This window comes from Podarcis muralis, chromosome 16 (assembly GCF_964188315.1).
Source record: "Podarcis muralis chromosome 16, rPodMur119.hap1.1, whole genome shotgun sequence".
In the NCBI taxonomy this organism is placed as follows: domain Eukaryota; kingdom Metazoa; phylum Chordata; class Lepidosauria; order Squamata; family Lacertidae; genus Podarcis; species Podarcis muralis.
Window position 1 is genome coordinate 13,822,417 of NC_135670.1, and position 20,379 is coordinate 13,842,795.

The window sequence follows — 20,379 nt, forward strand, 5'->3', positions numbered from 1 at the left end:
GATTTGCTTAACCTGCTTGTTTTTCTTATTTTGTATTTTACTTGATTTCACTGTCAGCTTCCTTGAGCACCACTTGACGGAAAAGGTGGGACACAAATTTAACAACAAATCGACAAACAGACCAACCGACAAACGTTCATCAGTGACTGCACCCCTGCAGCTAACTTTCATTGTGATCTCTTGGTGTTCCAAAGAGACATTGCCTCCTATTATTATTTTTACATGTTGATTGTTCCCTGTGAAGATGAAGCTTGTATTTAACTTGTGCTTCCCACAGTGCTGGAGAAATGTTTTTAGAGTGTGCAAACTCACTTTCATTTGGATACTGTCATGCGTTCAAAACAGTGTGTTGTGTACTACAGCCTTGAGACCCTTGGACAAAAGACAGAAATCTCTGTGTGATACTTAATAAATATGGCCAGTGAGCAAGCAGAGGGTACTAAACGTTCAAATTATCAAAGGCTGTGCTTTGAGTGCGCCAGAAACATACACACATAAAAAAGGCCACAACTAGAGACATCGAAGCTCAGCTAAACTACATAGCCCAGAACCCAACGCGATTTAACCCTCCCGCTTCTGAATAGAACGCGGCATCCCCGTCCTGTGATTGGCCGCTTCTCTATACTCGCCGCGGCTTGCGCCCTCGCAAAGCTTCCTCATTGGGCCCGCGCCGTTCTGTCGTAGCTGCCGCTGATTGGGCGGGAGGCGCCGCCACCGTAGCGCGTATGGTGGCCGCGCGGTCTCAGCTGGGAGCTCTGCGTTGTGTGCGCTTGTCGGAGTTCGCGTGAGCGCGGCGGGGAAAAGGCAAGATGGCGTCCGAGGTGCATTCGGAGCCCCCCAAGGCAGGGGAGATGCCGTTGCCAGGATACGCGGCCTGGTCCCCCAACGAGCTGCAGGCCAAGCTGGCCGAGATCGGGGCTCCCACGCAGGGTGAGCAGGCCCTGCTTGTGGCGGGGCGGGGGGGGGCGCTTACAGCCTGCCGGTGGGGGGAACAGGATCCTGCAGGCCTTTGCCGTGATCTGGAAGGACCCTCGTAGTGTGGAAGCAGCAGGAGGAGAGCGGGGAAGGTGCAGTGGGCGGGCGAACGGGGCAGTGGCCTTATATTTATTTCAGCTTTGTCACATTTATTTATACCCCATCTTTCCCCCCCGCCAAGGAGCTCAAGGCGGCGTACATGGTTCTCTCCCCCCCCCCCCCCATTTCATCCTTATAACATCCCTGTGAGACAGGTTAGGCTGAGGCTGGTTCACGCAATTGGCCCAGTATTGAACTGCTCTGACCATTTGCCACCGGGGATTTGAACCTGGAGTCTTGTGCATGCGAAGTGCTGAGCTACACTCTAGGAAGAAGGGAGTAATGGGAGGAGGATGCGAAAGGGCTCTTAGGAGCTTTGGTGACAGTGGGGAAGTAGAGCTGAGTGTCAGATTTTTGCATTTAAAGCATGGGCTCTGCTATGGAGTTGTGGTTCATCTTTGTATGTTCCTCATGGACTGCACTTTTAAAGGGGGGGGGACACCTTTTATGGGTTGAGTAATGTAGGTGAGGCCTGAGTTGTTATTTCCAAAATAATTTGGTGTGATGATGTTTACCTGTTCTGAAAATTCCTTTTATGTATCCATAGTGGGATTAGAGACTTTAGAGCTGGTTAGTTTGGCTTCCAAGATCAGTGAGTTATTATTGCAGGGGAGCAGAAATGTATTGGAACAGGAAGAGAGGGAGAAGAATAAGGGATTTTAGTGGATGAGGTTGGGGAACGCGGGTGGCGCTGTGGGTAAAACCTCAGCGCCTAGGACTTGCCGATCGTATGGTCGGCAGTTCGAATCCCCGCGGCGGGGTGAGCTCCCGTCTTCGGTCCCAGCTCCTGCCCACCTAGCAGTTTGAAAACACTCTTAAGTGCAAGTAGATAAATAGGTACCACTTTATAGCGGGAAGGTAAACGGCGTTCCGTGTGCTGCGCTGGTGCAGGCTCGCCAGAGCAGCTATGTCACGCTGGTCACATGACCCGGAAGTGTCTGTGGACAACGCTGGCTCCCGGCCTCTTAAGTGAGATGAGCGCACAACCCTAGAGTCTGACAAGACTGGCCCGTACGGGCAGGGGTACCTTTACCTTTACCTATGAAGCTGGCAGTGAATCCTTGGGGCCAGAGAACAGCAGGAAGTTGGGTGTCTTTGGAGGGTGAATGGTGATTTGACGCTTGGTTTCCCAGACCCTAGTCCTACACTTGAAGCACTACACTATATGTACTTCACTCCAGGCAATTGAGACATTCAATAACATAGTTTAACCAGGCAGAATAACTGGAGGAAGGGTTAGAGCAGGGCCAAGGAGAGTGGTAGTGACCTAGGGAGAATCACAAGGGCCAGATAGAGAGGCCTAGAGGGTCACATGGGTCTGAGTTCCTCAACCCTGCTTTGTGGGGTAGTTAGAGGAGGTTCAGGTTCAGGTTGTAGTTTTTACATTTGTGGCATATGTGAAATAGTGTTGACTTGGGCCCTCCACACCAAAATCCAGCTTTCCAGGGGCTGCAGGTGAAGAGAACAGTGTATTTGCCAAGTACCAGATTTGGGGGCCTAATACAGCAGAGAAGTTGTATTCAGGCTTCATCTCTGTGTGCAGTTGTACCTTGGTTTTTGAACAGCTTAGTTCTCGAACATTTTGGCTCCTGAATGCCGCAAACTCAGAAGTGAATGTTCCAGTTTGCGAACTGTTTTTGGAAGCTGAACATCCAATGGGGCTTCCGTGGCTTCCAGTTGGCTGCAGGAGCTTCCTGTGTAATGGTTTATTGTCCATGTAGCCCAGTGTTGTCTGTTGAAATGGATGCCTGGATGCTATAATTAATAATGTCAAGGCTGTGCTCTTGACCTGCAGAAAGAAGGGTATGTGTGAGAGTCTGGGGATTTTCCCTATTGAAGGTGAATGGAAGATGATGGGGGAGTTGTTTTGTTGGTACAATATGGTCAGGATGTTGGGAATGGTTGGGGGGGTGGTCAGAGATGAGCTTGAGGAGAGTTGGTGCAGGACTGTTGGCCCTAAACTCCAATCCTGTCATCTTACCCCATGTGACATAGAGTAACCCCAGAATGCCCTCAACGTCTCTCTGTCATTCCAGGTGGCCGCGAGGAGCTGGTAGAACGCTTGCAGACTTACACACTTCAGGTGAGACCGTATTCCTTGTGGCTACAAATGTGACCATCCAGAACACTTGAGGATAAGAATGCATTAAGCTGCCTGAAGGATTGGCTTGTACCCTCTCTCCAACATCCCCCAAACATTTAAAGTTGGCCAGGGGATGGGGAGGGCAGTCAGACTGAAGAAGGCCCTGCTGTTGTCTATGCCTGCTTCCCATGCCCTCTTCTTTCTCTCACAGTGCAGATGGGTGTCCTTTGTAACATGCCCTGGGACCTTGTGGCGAGGGGCAGGCAATAAATTTTACGATGATGTTGATGGTTGCCTCAACTACTGTTCCATCTCCTTCTTTACAGACTGGGATAGTGCTCAACAGGCCAGTTCTGCGAGGAGATGATGGAGATAAGCCGGGTTTGCCCCCCATGCCAGGACAGGTGAGTGATATATCCAGGAAACCTCTTTGGCCGCTGTTATGAGACTTCAGTGGCTTCAAGAGAGGCCATAAGCTCAGAGGCAGCCCATGTGCTTTGAATGAAACAGGTCTTGGGTTCACTCTCAGGTTCATCTCCGGTATGTTTGTTTTAAAAATGTCAGGTAGCAGGGCTGTGAAAGACCCAAGTTTAATAGGGCAACTGAATACTGGTTGTAGTCAAACTGAAACATATGATCAGAAATTATACATCAAAATTAAAACTTGACATACCAATTATTATCATTATCATTATTACTAAATTTGTATACTACCCTTCATCTGAAGATCACAGGGTGATTCACAACTTAAAATTACAAAATGAGAACACAAAGTGCATAATAAAACAAAAACAAAGCAATAATCCTCCTCCCACAAAACATTATATCCCAGATGCCCCCCTTCAGATCACCCTCTTCTGATTGCACTTCAGTTTGTTAGATTACCTCTTAAAATGTTGCATCCAAAACTATGGACATCTATAGGACTCTCTAGTCTAGATCATACATGTGGAGCCCTTTTTCTGCCAGATGTTGCTGAACTACAACTCCCATCAGCCCCACCAATGGTCAGGGATGATAAGAGTTGTAGTTTAGGAACATCTGGAGGGCCAGAGGGTTCCCCCCACCTGCTCTTGATGCAGCCTGACCAATGCAGAATAGCGTGGAACCTGCCACAATGCTATGCTTGAGTTCATGTAGCCGTAAAATGTATTTGCTTTTTCAGCAGATGCATCACCTTCCTGGCTCATGTCCAGCTTGAGAGCCACAAAGACATTTAGATCTTTTCATACATACTGCTTCCAAGCGAGGTCTCCCCCATCCCATACATCTGGATCTTTAACTCCTCTTGTCATTCTGTTCATGGGTGGTTGTGTCACACAGGAATCCTTAAAAACCTGAGCCAAGCGTGCTTCCAACGTCTCCCACAGCTGCCTTCTTCTCTCTTGTCTTGCAGCATCCCGGGATGCCTCTGCCACCCCCTCCCATGGGGATGCCGCCAATGCAGCCACCACCGCCTCCTCCGCCCCCTGGCATGGGCCTCAACTTCCCCATGGCGGTGGGGCCGCCTCCTCCACCCCCTGGCCTGGGCCCACCTCTCCGTATGCAGGCGGTGGATCCCTCTGTGTTACCTGAGGAAGAACGGCTGAAGCTGGCTCAGCAGCAAGCAGCCATGTTGATCCAGCAGGAGGAGAGGGTCAAGCAGGTAATGGCTTGCTCTGTTCCTCTGTGTTTGTGTCTCGTAATGCAGCAGCTCCCGGCAACATGAACTCTGCTGTGCTGCAGAACATGTTTGTAGCCTGTGCGTTTGTGTGTGAGAGAGAGGGAGCGCAAGAGTGAGACCAGAGATGGGGAGCCTGTGGTCCTCCAGATGTCGGACTCCAGCCTCCATCAGCACCAGCCCTTGTGGTCAGTGGTCATGGATGTTGGGATCTGTAGTCCTACAACAGCTGGAGGGTCCCATCCCTGTTTTATACTGTGAACTGAATGTTCCTACTCACCTCTCCCTTTAGATCAGTGGTTCTCAAAGGATGTGGCAGGAGAGAATGGCAAGTGGGAAGATTTAAGGAACAATCAAAGAAACATTTAAGTGTATAGTATAATATCAAAATATTTATAGTTATTTGCAGAATATGGATAGATATATTTTCAAAAGGCGAGCAAAAGCATTGGCTATTCTTCCACAGTTGTGAACAGGGATTTTTCAACTCCAACAGATTATGAAAGATCAGAAAAGAAAAAGGCTTTTTTGTGTTGGTGAGGAGATGAGAGTTTGCTTGACTCAAATTAGACCTAATATAAATGAGGTAACATGGCAAAAGCAAACTCACACCTCTCATTGAGTTTGTATACATACTTATGGTACATATGCAAGAGGCTAATTTATAACTATATTCTGTTTGAAATCCTGGAGACATCAGTCGATGTAGACATGCCTAAGCATGATGAATCAATTGTGTGATTTATTATAAAAAGCTTCCTATGTTAGAATCTGTGTTGTTTCTCTTCCCGTCTCAGGCTGCTGTCCTTATGGAACAGGAGCGCCAGCAAGAGATGTCTAAGCTGGCCCCCTCTGTACCTCGGGCTGCTCCAGACTTGGGGCCAAGACCTCAGGGGCTCCCAAGAGGTAAGTCCCTTTGCATCAGAGAGGGAACTCTGGCCCATTTATGCAAAGAGGGCAAGCAGCGCCAGGCAGTCCTGCCAGAATCATTCAGGGAGGAAGAGTGTCAGACCTCACTCACTCTGTGTCATTCACATACTCTTTGGTTAGGAATCCATTCCCACTTAATCGTATTTCAAGGAACAGCATATTATATGGTGTCATGGGAGGGGAGCCCAGAATCTATCTTTCTTTCTTTTTTCCCCCTTTCTTATTTATGAAGATAAGTATTTATGCTCACCTTAAAAAGAGGTGTATTGGCAAGGGTTATCCCTCTGAGTCTGTACTCCTCTCAGTGAAAAGCAGGCCCCAAATTGCTTGCACAGTAACTTGTTGAACTGAAGGAATAGCAAATCTTTGAAGCTGTTTGCTAAAAATGCCAGGCAGGGAATCTTGAGAGAATCAAAATGAAACCCTCCCCATAACAGCTCAAAATGTTAACTCTGGGGTTCTGAATGGGTGTGAAAGCTTTTCAAGTGATGTCAAAGTATGCAGATTCTTCTGACAGGTAGGGAGGTGGCACATTGACGGTGGCTGTTGCTGCTTTGCTTTCCCGTTGGGAGTTCATTTGCCAATCTTTTCCTAGGGAACCCCCCTGTGGGCTCGCCCATTGGACCACCTGGTCCAAGACCCCGTGGCCCCCCACCTCCTCCTGGAGAGGACAGCCGTGAGGTAAGACTGGTTGTTGCAGATGTGGGGGGTGGTAGGCTTGGCAGGGTGGCAGGGAAACTGCTTTGGGGAACGGGAGAAATTGAGCGAGTTAAGATGAGCCTGCTTGATCAGGGCAGTGGTCCGTCTAGTCCGGCATCCTGACCTCCCAGCAGCCAGCCCATGGGAAAGCAGCAAGCAGGATCCAAACACAAGAACCCTCTCCTCTCCTGTGGTTTCCAGCAACTGGTATTCAGAAGCATTGCTGCCTCCAAATATGGAAGACAGAGCATAGCTTTTGTGACCAGTAGCCTTTGATAGCCCTCTTCTCCCTGAATTTGCCTAATCCTCTTTTAAAGCCATCCAGATGACACAACCTTGATGGCAGAAAGTGAGGAGGAATTAAAGAACCTTTTAATGAGGGTGAAAGCTCAACATAGAAAAAACCGAAGATCATGGCCACTGGTCGCATCACCTCCTGGCAAATAGAAGGGGAAGAAATGGAGGCAATGAGAGATTTCACTTTCTTGGGCTCCATGATCACTGCAGATGGTGACAGCAGCCACGAAATTAAAAGATGCCTGCTTCTTGGGAGGAAAGCAATGACAAACCTAGACAGCATCTTAAAAAGCAGAGACATCTCCTTGCCGACAAAGGTCCGTATAGTTAAAGCTATGGTTTTCCCAGTAGTGATGTATGGAAGTGAGAGCTGGACCATAAAGAAGGCTGATCACCGAAGAATTGATGCTTTTGAATTATGGTGCTGGAGGAGACTCTTGAGAGTCCCATGGATTGCAAGAAGATCAAGGAAATCAGCCCTGAGTGCTCCCTGGAAGGACAGATCCTGAAACTTTGGCAACCTCATGAAAAGAGAAGACTCCCTGGAAAAGACCCTGATGTTGGGAAAGATGGAGGGCACAAAGAGAAGGGGATGGTAGAGGACGAGATGGTTGGACAGTGTTCTCGAAGCTACTAAAATGAGTTTGACCAAACTGCGGGAGGCAATGGAAGACAGGAGTGCCTGGTCCATGGGGTCACAAAGAGTCGGACACGACTAAACAACAACAAAGTTGGTGGCTATCTTGTGGGAGGTTGTGAGTTGGGGAATAGGCATTCTTGCCCTAGGTTGGCTTCAGATGGGAGGAAGGTTCAAGCAGTCAGATATGGGCGGTGCTGGGAGTGTGCTGCCTGGTGCAGCCTGTGTTCTTGAGAGGCGCAGCTTGAATGAAAACAAACTCAGGATTAGACAAAAGCTGAAAGATCTGCATTTGGAAACAGAATGAGGCCACTTTTGTCTAAGAAACTTTGTTTCGCCTTCCAGGTTGATGAGTCCGGCGTGGGTCCCAAAATCCCTCAAGCCCTGGAGAAGATCCTCCAGCTGAAGGAGATTCGCCAGGAGGAGCTCACAGCTGTGCCAAGCGCTACAGGTACTGGGTCACCTGAGGCAAAGGTTAAAGTTGAAATTGAGACACACAGTCAGGGCTGTGGAACCTTTTTCAGCCCAAGGGTTGCATTCTCTCCTGGGTAACCTTCTGGGGCGGGGGCACATGCCAGTGGTGGGCAGGGCCAGAGGCAAAAAGGGGCAGAACAACTAATGTGAATTTTAACTTCCCGCAGTAGACTGGTTTCTGCAAGCACTCACAAATCCCACTCTATGATCCTTCATTTAGGCAAATGTGAAGCATTATCAGAGTTCAAGGACACATTCCAGCCAGGCAGAAACACTCGAGGCTGTGGAGCAAGGCCAGTTGTGGGTGTGGCCCATGGAGAGCCCCAAGGGCCCGGCAGAGAGGTCTGGAGGGCTGCATTTAACCCCTGGGTCTGAGGTTCTCTAGCCCTGCTCTAGGTGAACTTGTGTGTGTGTTCCATGCGGTCACATGACCAATATAGGAGTTGAAATTTTAGTTCTAACCAGAGGTGTCAGGTTGCCCCAAGACTGAGGGGTCCCGAAGCACGTCATGCATGTGTGATGTCGCATCAACTGGAGGAGGCCAAGCGCTCTGTAGGAGCTGGCCACTGAACTTGTGACTCACACGCTCTGGGCCCTCTCAAGCTGGGTTCTGAGACCCACATCACATTCTGTGCCTTCTTTCTGCACTTTGCGGAATGGCAGTAAAGGCAGCCGAAGAGCAGATTGTGGCAGATCATGGCTGACTGAGGGGTGGACTTGCCAGCAAGCATGCTTTCTGCAAGAGATTATTAGGCCTGGCTTCCTGTATCTTCTTTGCTACTCATTCGCTCACACTTGTGCTTTTCCATAGATGATGACATGGAGACTGACCTGAGGGTGTTGGCTGGTATCTCCGCTTCAGATGCTGAAGAGGATGCTTTGGCTCTGTCAAAGAAAGAGGTGAGGAGGCAGGGGTCTTAAAACTCTGGAGGCCTGTGAATGGGGCACACACATGCACAATCCCCACCAAATGCAATATGTCATATGCAAACTTTTGTGTGTGTGTGTGTGTGTTCATGTGCATTTTTCTGTGGGGTGGGGGAGATCCATAGCTTTCATCAGATTCTCAAAGGAGTCTCAAAAGGCTAAAGAACCACTAATGTAGAGAGCCACAGATTCGCCACCTCTGAACTACTCCCGCCAGCTCTGGCTAACACGACCAGTGGTCAGGGCAAGTTGGCCACCCCTGAACTGCAGCCAGTGGCAGCCTCCGTTTTCTGTAAGCCTTCGGCTCCTCTGCAAAGCTGAGCTGTCCTGGCCTATTAAGGCGAGCAGAAGCTTACCGATGTGTGGTGTGTTCTGGCAGCTGTATAAAAAGGGGGTGGGGAAAGGGTCAGTCAAGTGAGACTTTAGAGCAGCCTTTCTCAACCTGTGGATCCCCAGATGTTGTTGAACTACAACTCCCATCACCCCTAGCTAGCAAGGCCAGAGCTCAGGGATAATGGGAGTTGCAGTCCAACAACATCTGGGGACCCACAGGTTGAGAACCGCTGCTTTAGAGCATGAGCAGAGGATGTTTCCCCCCAGGTGGTAGAAAGAGCCGGTTCCTAAGAACTGGGCTGCCTTGGAGGCAGTGATGTTGCCCTATCAGAGGAAATGTGTCCTGTGTTGGCCCCGTATCTTTGGGATGTCTGCCCCAAGGGAAATGCATTTGACACCCTCCTTGTTGGCCTTTAGGAGACCCTCACAAGACCTTTTTGATTCCATTATGGTGCTGTTTTATCTGCTGCTGCTTTAATGCTTTCTTGAGTATTAATAATTTGTGATTTTACTTTTGTTTGACTTCTTCTAAATGGCCTCAGGAGGCTAATTGATCCTGAAAGTTAAAAAACAAAACATTAAAGTTGCTGCAGTATGCCAATATAGTGTGGCAACACTTACTGTCTGGAACTCCCTGCTTATTGATATTAGTGTTGTACCATTATTGACGCCTGCTAAAATCATTTTTGTTTAGACAAGCCTACCCAGACGTACAATTTTATTATGTATATTTGGGTTGTTTTAAGTCTAATTATTTTATTTGTGGGTTCTTACTAGTATCTTATTTTAAGCAGCTTAGTAGTATGTAAATCTTGTTAAATCTAAGTAAGCGCATTTGGTCTGCTTGACAGAAAAACCGCAAGCGGCGAAACCGGAAGAAGAAGAAGAAACAGCAGCAGCAGCAGCAGCAGCAGGAGGGCACGTCCCCGAAAGAGAGCCCACCTTCCCAGGATGCCAAGGGGCGTGGGGAGGAGTCTGGGGGCGATGGCCCAGTGGAAATTGAGTATGTCACAGAGGAGCCAGAGATCTATGACCCCAACTTCATTTTCTTCAAGAGGATCTTTGAGGCATTCAAGGTATGAGGAGGGCCTGGGATTTCCTGATCTCGTCCCCTGCATTTACAGTGGTACCTCTGCTTATGTATCCCTCTGGCTACAAAAACTTTGGAATGCGTAAGCGGCAAACCCGGAAGTATTTTTCGGGGGTTTGCCGCATGCGCAGAAGCACTCTACCGCCACGTGTGTGTGCGCAGAAGTGGTCTCTCCAGTTGTGAAAACCTTGGGATCCGGCTGGACCTCCGGAACGAATCCCATCCACAACCGGAGGTACCACTGTATATGGGATATGACTGTAACAAATTGAAATTGCTTTTTTATGGGGAAATTCCCTGTGTGTGTGCTTAGTTCTAAGAAGGAGGAACGGGGAGTCCCTGCCTCACCTTTTGCTCTTCCCTTGCCACAGCTGACCGATGATGTTAAAAAGGACAAAGAGAAGGAACCAGAGAAAGCAGACAAGGTGGCCAGTTCAGCTCTCCCCAAGAAGAAGGGCTTTGAGGAAGAGAGGAAAGACAGTGACGACAGCTCAGATGATGAGCAGGTGAGTGCATCTCAGGGTGGGCAGAAATTCTCTCTCCTCACCTGCCTGGGACCCTCGGTTCCTAAGAACTGCTTGCCAGACCCCGTGATGCAAATGGACAGGTGTCCCTTAATTACTGAAGAGTGAAACCTCCAAGTTCAGAGGCAGTCTGCCTCTGACTGTCAGGTTCCCGGGGGGGGGAATCCTTCCTTCACGCAGCTCCTCCTTCCTTTTGAGCTTTTGGGAGTCTGCAAGGCGGACGGTGGGGGTTGGGGGGGAGTGCTGTGGAAGTCACAGTACTTGAAATAAAGTGCAAGTTAACAATAAGAGGAAATGACGGACTGCCCCCTCCCTACTGTGTGCAGGAGAAGAAGCCAGAGGCTCCCAAACTGTCCAAGAAGAAGCTTCGGCGGATGAATCGCTTTACGGTGGCTGAGCTCAAACAGGTATGATTGTTGGTGTGTGGTGTGCACGTGCATGTCTGTTTGGAGGGTAACAGGGGGAGGGACACTGGTACAGTTGATTCCCTCTTTAAAAGGATTTGGAAGTCTGCCTTTCCATCCCAGGAGGCTGTCCCCTCATTGGTTCTTCCACCTTCCTCCTGCCCGCCCCCCAATTTCTGCCTATTGCTGATGCATTTGAGAGCTGGCCCAAAACAGAGATGTAACTCTTCCGGGAGCTATGGTGTGTGACACGTGAAGGGTCTCCTGACTGGTGAGGTGAGGTGAGAACATTCTCCGGAGTATATTCTCGAGAAAATTCTCCGGAGAATATTCTCCACAAACTAAATTCTAATGTAAGAACCAGTTTTACAACCCACATTTAAAGAACGCACTCATGTAGCGGACCTGAGGTTTTGTTTTTTTTATTCCTTTTACTTTAAATGCTACATTTCATACATACACGACATAATTAGAATTCAAAGTTGATGGTAAATATACGGTTAGTTGCAGGCTTAGTGCTTAACGTGAGTCATTCACGTTGAATTTTCAGTTTCATGTTTGGTGCAAAAAATCAAAGAATGTGAACTCACTGCATTGCCCCATTGAATAAAAGTATCTGTACAGTTTTTGGTTGCCATCTGAACAAGTTTACCCATGAATAAACATGTATATTGACTTATTATATCATTTTCAATGCATTAAATGAATATTCTCTTATTTTAAATGAAAATTCTCTAATATTCTCATTAATCGAGAATATTCTTGAGAATATTCTGCAAAAGATTATTCTCGCGAATTTAACGTCACTACTCCTAAGTGGCTGTGATTTGTGGATCTAGAGAGGCTGCTGTGGCTCAAGGTGCAGCCTTGCCTCTGCTGCGGGATTAACACCATGTGCTCATGTGGAGTTGGGAGTGAGAAGCGCAACTTGCATGGCGAGATAGGAAGGGTTCGCTTTGACAGGGCAGGAAGAGTTGGCCCCAATTCAGCCCTGTCCTCCCCGCAGCTCGTGGCCCGTCCTGACGTGGTGGAGATGCACGACGTGACAGCCCAGGACCCCAAGCTGCTCGTCCACCTGAAGGCCACGCGCAACTCTGTCCCTGTCCCCCGGCACTGGTGCTTCAAACGCAAATATCTGCAAGGCAAGAGGGGCATCGAGAAGCCGCCCTTTGAGCTCCCCGAGTTCATCAAGCGCACGGGCATCCAGGAGATGAGAGAGGCTCTGCAGGAAAAGGTCAGTCTGTGTCCCCCTCCCCTCCAAAAACACAGGCAGGGCCCTGAAATTCACAGGAGTGTCCAAGTGCTTGCTGTGGGGGGGGGGGAGTTGCTTAGACTGCCCTTCGCTTTTGCACCATCTGCGTGTGCACAAGACCAGCCCAACTGTTAGGCAGAGCGGGTAGCTGCCTCGGGCAAGGAGTTGCAGAACAGAGCTCTGGGCCACACATGAGCCGCTCTCCTGACCTAGCCAGCTGCCATCGGGGGCAGAGAGGAAGCCGTCCTGTTGCCCGCCTGGTCTGCTTTTGCACAGGGAGCTGGGCAGGGGCCTTTCTTTGACACTGGGCAGCAAAATGGGCAGGGGGACCCATGACCCCAGTACAGTGGTACCTTGGTTTAAGAACAGCTTAGTTTATGAACAGCTTGGATTAAGAACGCTGCAAACCTGGAAGTAGGTGTTTTGGTTTGTGAACTTTGCCTTGGGATAATGTTTCGCTTCCTGTTGAGTTGTGTTCCATTTGTAAATTGAGTCCCCCGCTGTTATGGGAAAGCAGCACGCCTTGTTTTAAGAACGGACTAAGTTTGTAAACCAAGGTACCACTGTACTCTAGCAGTGGGGAACTAGATCTGGCCAGTGAACTGGATCCTTGTCTGCCCCTTTTAGATGCCTCTGCCATTGGGCGGCAGCTGAGGGTTGTATCCAATGAAATTTTACTTAAAGCAGAGCCACTGAGATTAATCAGCCTCCATTGGTCGTGTTGGTTGCTTTCAGTGAGTCTGTTTTGAATACGACAAACATTGGCTACCACTGTGAGATCCTTAGGAAGCTGAAGCCTACATCTCCCTGGAATTGTGGCCTGCACACTTTGAACTTGGTGCTAACCAGATTTCCCAGCAGTTTCAGGGAGATGGTTAAACCTGGCATTACCCTGTAGCCTTTGGGCGACCTGCGACCCTTGGCCAAATTTCATACATCCTGGCAAAGACAGGGTACATGTAGGCCTCCGTTTTGTAACCTACTTCTTTCCTGTTCCACCGCCTCCTAGGAGGAGCAGAAGACCATGAAGTCCAAGATGAGGGAGAAAGTTCGTCCCAAGATGGGCAAAATCGATATCGATTACCAGAAGCTGCACGACGCCTTCTTCAAGTGGCAGACCAAACCCAAGCTGACCATCCATGGCGACCTGTATTACGAGGTAGCAGAGGAGCCCTCGGTGGAGGCAGGCCCATGAGGGCGAATGGGACACTGCCCCTCCGACCTCTGCCAGCCCCCACCTGCCTGTCTCCTTAGTTAGAGCCAGCTCAGCGGGTGGTACCAGCTGTCAGCCTTGCCCTGCTCCTGCATCGCAGCGCTGCCCTGGTAGAACTCTGCAGGGATGGAGGATAAGGACAAGGCTTGAGTTGGTTTGACACCACCCCCTCCCGGCTTCCCTGTTTTCCACCTCTCCAGCCCCAACAAACACCAGTCCCCCTGGGGCGCCATGTTGTCTGGACAAGTCTTCCCTCTGGAAAGGGTTGGGTGGGTAGGAGGGAGGGAGGGAGGGAGGGAAGCCATTTGGAGGACCCAACCCCTTTCTGATTTCATCTCCTCTTCCCTGCCAGGGTAAGGAGTTTGAGACGCGGCTGAAGGAGAAGAAGCCTGGGGACCTGTCCGACGAGTTGCGCATTGCGCTGGGCATGCCCGTTGGGCCGGTGAGTGGCAGAAGGCTAAGCCCAGTGGCCCTCCCAGCCACCAGGGCTGACATGAGGATAGGCTCTCATGGAAGGCGGAATTGGAGGAAAGGTGGGCAGAATGCGGGCTGCCGGCTCACCAGGTTTCCGAGGCACCTACATCCTCCAGATCCCCATTTTAGCAAATTCAGGAGTGAAGCTATTTTCAGGAAGTGTAAATTAAGCTGGTTGCACCCAACTTTAAAACCCTAAACGGCCTTGGCCCAGTATACCTGAAGGAGCATCTCCACCCCCATCACTTAGCCCAGACACTGAGATCCAGCTCCGAGGGTCTTTTGTTGGTTCCCTCACTGCGAGAAGGGAAGTTACAGGGAACCAGGAAGAGGGCCTTCTCGGTAGTGGCACCTGCCCTGTGGAACACCCTCCCTGCAGATGTCAAGGAGATAAAGAACTATACAACTTTCAGAAGGCATCTGAAGGCAGCCCTGTATAGGGAAGTTTTTAATGTTTGTTGCTTTGTTATGTTTTATATATTCTGTAAGCCACCCAGAGTGGCTGGGAAAACCCAGCCAGATGGGCGGGGTAATATGATAATGATGATGATGATGATAATAATAGTGCTAGACATACTAGCATTAATAGACCCAGTGTTACTCATGCACATTAATTTCAGTGGGCCTCCTCTGAGTAGAACTATCAGAACTGAGTGTGTTATTTACTTCCTAACTATTCAGACATCCCACCCCCTCAGGATCTTAGCGTCTCCTGGTTTCGTTTTGTTGACAGGTAATAAAATTTGGGGCCATGTATTTGGGTAGGAGATTGTGGATTGTTTCCTTCCCAGAATAGGCCGATTGAAATTGATGAAGCCGGGGTCTTCTCTGAGTAGGACTAGCATTGAATGCAACCCCGCGGGAGGAGGGGGAGGGCTGTGAGAATGGAAAGCAGAGTGCATGAAATAGCGGGGAAGGGGAGCTGGGGGGTTAGGGTAATGCAAGCGGAGAGGCTTCTGTGACTGATGAATGTCTTTTTTCTTCCCCGCCGCCAACAAGAACGCACACAAAGTCCCTCCTCCCTGGCTGATTGCCATGCAGCGCTACGGTCCGCCCCCCTCCTATCCCAACCTGAAGATTCCGGGCTTGAATTCCCCGATCCCAGAGGTGAGCAGAGTCATTTCCTTCGTTGCCACCTTGGCTTTTTCTCACTTGCTAGAAAACAGATGGCCAAATGGCACCAAATGGTATGCGAGTATTGATGAGGGGTCATAGTTGGAAGGGGTCCTGAGGATCACCTAGTCCGGGGTTTCCCAAACTTGGGTTTCCAGCTGTTCTTAGACTACAATTCCCATCATCCCTGACCACTGGTCCTGCTAGCTAAGTATGATGGGAGTTGTAGTCCAAAAACAGCTAGAAACCCTGGCCTAGTCCAACCCCCTTCAATGCAACAATATGCAGCTATCCCTTACAGGGATCAAACCTGCAACATTGGCATTATCAGCACCACGCTCTGACCAACTGAGCTACCCAAGCTGGGGCTTGGAAGTCCCTCACACCACAAAGTAACACCGCACGAGCTTTGGGATGGGGGGGCGGAGCCCACAGAATGCTTCACAGCTCCTCCTGTCCACTGCTGAATGACTGACTCCCCCCCGCTCCTTTTTTCTCCAGGGATGCTCATTCGGGTACCACGCTGGGGGCTGGGGAAAGCCCCCAGTGGATGAGACTGGGAAGCCCCTCTACGGAGATGTCTTTGGGACCAACGCGGCTGAATTCCAGGTAGGCACCGGGAGCCTCACTTGCTTGGCGGCCAGGGTCGCCGCCTGTGGGGTTTGACCGCTTGTCCAGAGCCCTTACTCTGTGTTGTGTTTGGATCTACTGGCCTGGGAGGTGACGGGATCACGTTTTCTCTCCCTCGCCATTAGACCAAGACAGAGGAGGAAGAGATCGACCGGACACCGTGGGGAGAACTGGAGCCCTCCGATGAAGAATCCTCTGAGGAGGAAGAAGACGAGGAGAGTGATGAAGAGAAACCAGACGAGACGGGTTTCATCACTCCAGCAGACAGGCAAGTAGCTGTGATTCTGGGTCCCTTCCGGCTCTACAGATCTCTGATTTTAAGTGCCTGATGCTCCCTCTTGCCATGCTTTCGCTGAGCAAGTATCAGTGTCTGCCATTGCTGGGCACCTGCCTGGCACCCACGTCCCTGCCAAGAGGGTCCACTGCTCCCCCAACCAGCCCTGCGCCCCCTGGTTCTGTCGCTGGTGATGAGGAAGTGGCACCACATTCCTCCACTTAGCTTGCATTTTTCTCTAAGCCACGCTGGTTGGGGTTATTGGGAGCTGTAGTCCAAAGCTTATGGAGGCCACCAAGGTTATTTATGGAAGGTTGACTCGGGCAGAGGCCAAGGGCAAGCAAATGGGCATTAGTGGAGGAGGAGCTGGGCCCGTCTTGCCCAGGACACACAGACACCCCTGCAGAGACAGAGTGGATCTCTGGGACTAGAGTTGTTTTGAGACCATCGCTTGTTCATTCATGGGAGGGGGATGGCTGGTCGAATTTGGCTTGGCCTTTGACCACCCCTTCTGATCTTTCTCCAGTGGTCTGATCACGCCTGGGGGCTTCTCCTCGGTCCCCGCTGGCATGGAGACGCCTGAACTCATTGAACTGCGTAAGAAGAAGATCGAGGAGGCCATGGATGGGTAAGTGTTGGCTTCTTCTTTCCTCAGCCGCCTCCCGGGGGTTGTTGGGTGCTTTGGGAGCAGGTGGGCGTGGCTTGCTCAAATCATGGGTCAAACAGGGGAGCCTGGAAGGCCACGATTGGCCCACAAGCCAAAGGTTCCCCTCCTTTGTGGAAGAACCTGTTAGCACTGGCCCAGAGCTTTGTCTCCACCACGTGTGGTAAGATTCTTCCTGGCTAATCTGTGCCCATCCACCTTCTCTCTGCCCTTTCCCATGATGCTGAGCGTTTCCTCTCTCCCTCATGTTCTCCTCAATAGCAGCGAGACACCCCAGCTCTTCACCGTTCTGCCAGAGAAGAGGACTGCGACAGTCGGCGGGGCCATGATGGGCTCCACTCACATCTATGACATGGCGACGGTAAGAAGAGGCTGGCTTTAAGTTCTGCCTTCTGCAGGATGTTTGGGGCCCAAATAGCTGAAGGAGCACCTCCCATATCAACCTCATGTGTTTTAAGGATGTAGGAAGGGCCTGGCAGCAGGATCTGGCCAAAGGCTCATCTAGTCCTCCGTCCTGTTCTTGCAGTAGCCAGCAAGATGCCACCTGCAAGCCTAAAAACAGAACCTGAATGCAGCAGCAGCCTCCCTCCATTGTGATTCCCAGTATCTGCAGACACACTACCTCAAACATCAGAGGTTGATCATCAAGACCCTTCTGTGCATTCTCCCTGTAGGAGAGGATTCTGCTGACTCTTCAAGAGAGAGTGCCTACTCTGTGGTGGCCCCTCAACCCTGCAATGCTCTCTTAGTTGAGGGACACCTGGAGCCAGCACTGTAGACTTCATGGTTAAAAACTTTTTAAAAATATGCGCAGGCATCTTGGGCTGCTGCATTCCCCCCCCCCCTTATTTTTTTATTTTTGTTCCATTGATTTATGCTTTCAAATGCTGCCTTGTGGGTTTTCATTTTGTATGTACGCTGGCCTGAAACCCATTTTTGGAACAAGGTGTGCAGTGTATGTGTTCTTAAAGCAAGCAAATTCAGTTTTAGGCATAGGTGAGCAGAGCAGGCTTGGAGGGGCAGCCACCTGGCTTCTGCTTCAGATATACTAGGCTGGGGACGGAGAGAAGGAAAGTTAACAACTGTCCTGGAGCAAAGTTTGACCACTGCGTCACTCTGCAGGGGCAAGAGAACAAAAATAATAATAAATTAAAATTACTGCCTTGTAGGTCCTTACAGACATGTGTCACTTTAAGCTTAAAGGACCCTTGCTTCAAATGTTTTAATTCCTGTTCCTTCTTGCTTGAAAAGAGAGTTAAATCAAAGGAAGTGGGAGATCAGACCACCTCCTCAAGAATTGTTCGTAGGGACAACGTTGCATTGGTGGAGCTTGGTTCTCTGCATGTAAGACACACACACAGTTACTTTCAGAGTAGACCCATTGACATGGATGGCAACTTAGGTCCATTAATTTCAGCGGGTCTCCTGTGAAGCAGAAATTACTTGGATACCAGAGTCGCAGGTGGAAAAGTGGGACTTCAGTGAGAGAGATGTATGGATGCACACACACAACATGGCGTGTGTGCGAAGAGAGACAAACGAGTGCTGGTCCACAAACCACATGTGAACAGGAATCGGGCAGTTGCTCCTGAGTGATACCTTCAGTTAGGGAGTCCCCTGTGTTGGCTTGCCCGCCTTCCTGTGGATGCAGCTCTGTGGATGGACTTATTCCAAAGCAAGGCTTTTGCAGGCAACTCTCTGCTTCCGCAGCTGAGAGGTGGGCTGCCTGCAACACCCCTCTGTGTTTGCATGTGGTTTGGGAGGCGAGAGATAGTGACCCAACCACCCCGCAAACACCTTACACCAGTATCTGCTGTTGGCTGTCTCCTCCCTCCCTCCCCTGCGTTTGCTTGCAGGTGATGAGCCGCAAAGGTCCCGGGCCAGAGATCCAGGGCGTGGAGGTGGCCTTGGCCCCTGAGGAGCTGGAGCTGGACCCCATGGCCATGACGCAGAAGTACGAGGAGCACGTGCGGGAGCAGCAAGCCCAGGTGGAAAAGGAGGACTTCAGCGACATGGTGGCTGAGCATGCTGCCAAGCAGAAGGTGAGGGGACTTGCCAGCCTGGACAGTTGGCCAAGCCATGGAGAGCTCCCACAGGCCAGGCTCTTTGCCTGCCTCTCTCCAGCACTGTGTACTCTGGAAGTGGCTCTGCGGGAGAGAAGGGCCTTTTCCGGCACCCGCTATCTGATCTTAAGCAGGAGATGCTGGGGTTTGACCCCAAGCCCTTCTGCATGCCAAGCAGGTTCCCTATTATCCCTCTCATGGGATGTCCTAGAACAGGGTTTCCCAAACTTGGGTCTCCAGCTGTTTTTGGACTACAGTTCCCATCATCCATGACCACTAAGGATGATGGGAGTTGTATTCCTGAAACAGCAGAAAACCCAAGTTTGGGAAACCCTGTCCTAGAATGACAAAATGGGGCTGCTGTGAAGGAGGTGAAAGGGCTGTGGGTGGCTTTGGGGAGAGGAATTCAATCGGGGTTCAGGGATGGGACAGAGGCTGGGTTGCTGGCAGGGAGGTGGGGGCCAAGAGAGCCTGTCTGTGTGTCAGGTGTTGCGGATGGAAGGGGGACAGCGAAAGCATCAGGCCCCGTCAGAAACTTGTAGCAAGAAGCCAAGGAAAGGCAGAGGAGGGGAAAAGAGATTACAGGGCCCTAAGGGAAGAAGGGGGGGGGGCACGGGTGGAGTTCACACAGCAGTTGGGGAGAGGTGATGCAGTTGCATAGCGGGTGGGGAGGGGTGTGTGCAGGCATGCACATGTGCCTTTTCGCATTGGGGTTTTTGTGGGGGGGGGTGTGGAATCAAATTCTCCGGCATTATCAGCATGTTGTGACTGCCCTCTCTGCTCCTCCAGCAAAAGAAGCGGAAAGCACAGCCCCAGGACACCAGGGCAGGAGCCAAGAAGTACAAGGAATTCAAGTTCTAGCCCAGCTCCGAAATGTCTCGGCGGTTCCTGTTTGTCGTTCATTTTTAATCCCCTCCCTCCCTCCCTCCCTCCCGCTTCCATTTCTCCTTTGCACCCACTGGCTCTCGTGTTGTTCTCGTGTCTTCCGTCTGGATAAAGATGTGGAATATTTTGTAAATAAAGTCAGAGTTGCTCTCTGGAGGTCTTTGTTTACTTAGGTGGAGGAGGGTGAAATGATTTCTGGCGATTTGGGCGTCTTCCTTTGCAAGGTCCCGTGGGTAGGAAAGTAAACTTCAGCATGAAATTTGCGGGGTGTGTATGTGTATGCTCCATGTCTGTGGCCCCCCGCCCCTCAGTGCTTTGAAACAGGAGGTCAGTTGTTTATTTGCAAATTCATACCTCCGGAAAGACAATCCCTTGCCCCCAGTCCCGTTCCAGACTCAGCATTCAGATGTGCCACACTGAGTCATTATCTCTCCGCCACTTTATTCCTTGCACTCAGCTACCCTGCCAGCTTTAAGCTGTCTCTTTCCAGGGCTGCCACCAACTTCCCCCTGCCTCTCCACTCATTTAAAGCATGGAAGGTAAAATGCATGAGTATGGGTGAGCTCTTGTACTGCTGCTCTTCTTCTAATGCTGTGTCAAGCTGCTTCCATAACTGGATTTGTGCATTCCTGCTCATAGTAGTCCCTTCTGCTGCTGCTGTGTGTGTGTGTGTGTGTGT

General features: G+C 50.4%; 1 protein-coding gene across 1 annotated transcript; it reads left to right on the plus strand.

The window, feature by feature from the left end:
* Nucleotides 1-735: 735 nt before the first annotated feature.
* Nucleotides 736-19,854, plus strand: SF3B2 (splicing factor 3b subunit 2). The gene is made up of 21 exons (XM_028709827.2): nt 736-930; nt 3,111-3,157; nt 3,484-3,561; nt 4,554-4,802; nt 5,615-5,723; nt 6,343-6,428; nt 7,726-7,831; nt 8,666-8,754; nt 9,966-10,190; nt 10,576-10,710; nt 11,055-11,135; nt 12,139-12,366; nt 13,394-13,543; nt 13,950-14,039; nt 15,071-15,178; nt 15,686-15,793; nt 15,940-16,082; nt 16,615-16,716; nt 17,014-17,113; nt 18,609-18,794; nt 19,605-19,854. Exons 1-21 carry the CDS (start codon nt 810-812, stop codon nt 19,674-19,676), a joined length of 2,613 nt encoding a protein of 870 aa, XP_028565660.2. The 5' UTR covers nt 736-809; the 3' UTR covers nt 19,677-19,854.
* The last annotated feature ends 525 nt before the right edge of the window (nt 19,855-20,379 follow it).

What these genes read in the sequence shown, in the direction of transcription:
- SF3B2 (XM_028709827.2), top strand. Translation starts at nt 810, where the DNA reads ATGGCGTCCGAGGTGCATTCGGAGCCCCCCAAGGCAGGGGAGATGCCG. An exon ending in TGGGCATGCCCGTTGGGCCG is followed by an intron (nt 14,040 to 15,070) that starts GTGAGTGGCAGA and finishes GCCGCCAACAAG; the next exon opens with AACGCACACAAAGTCCCTCC. An exon ending in ATCGAGGAGGCCATGGATGG is followed by an intron (nt 16,717 to 17,013) that starts GTAAGTGTTGGC and finishes TCTCCTCAATAG; the next exon opens with CAGCGAGACACCCCAGCTCT.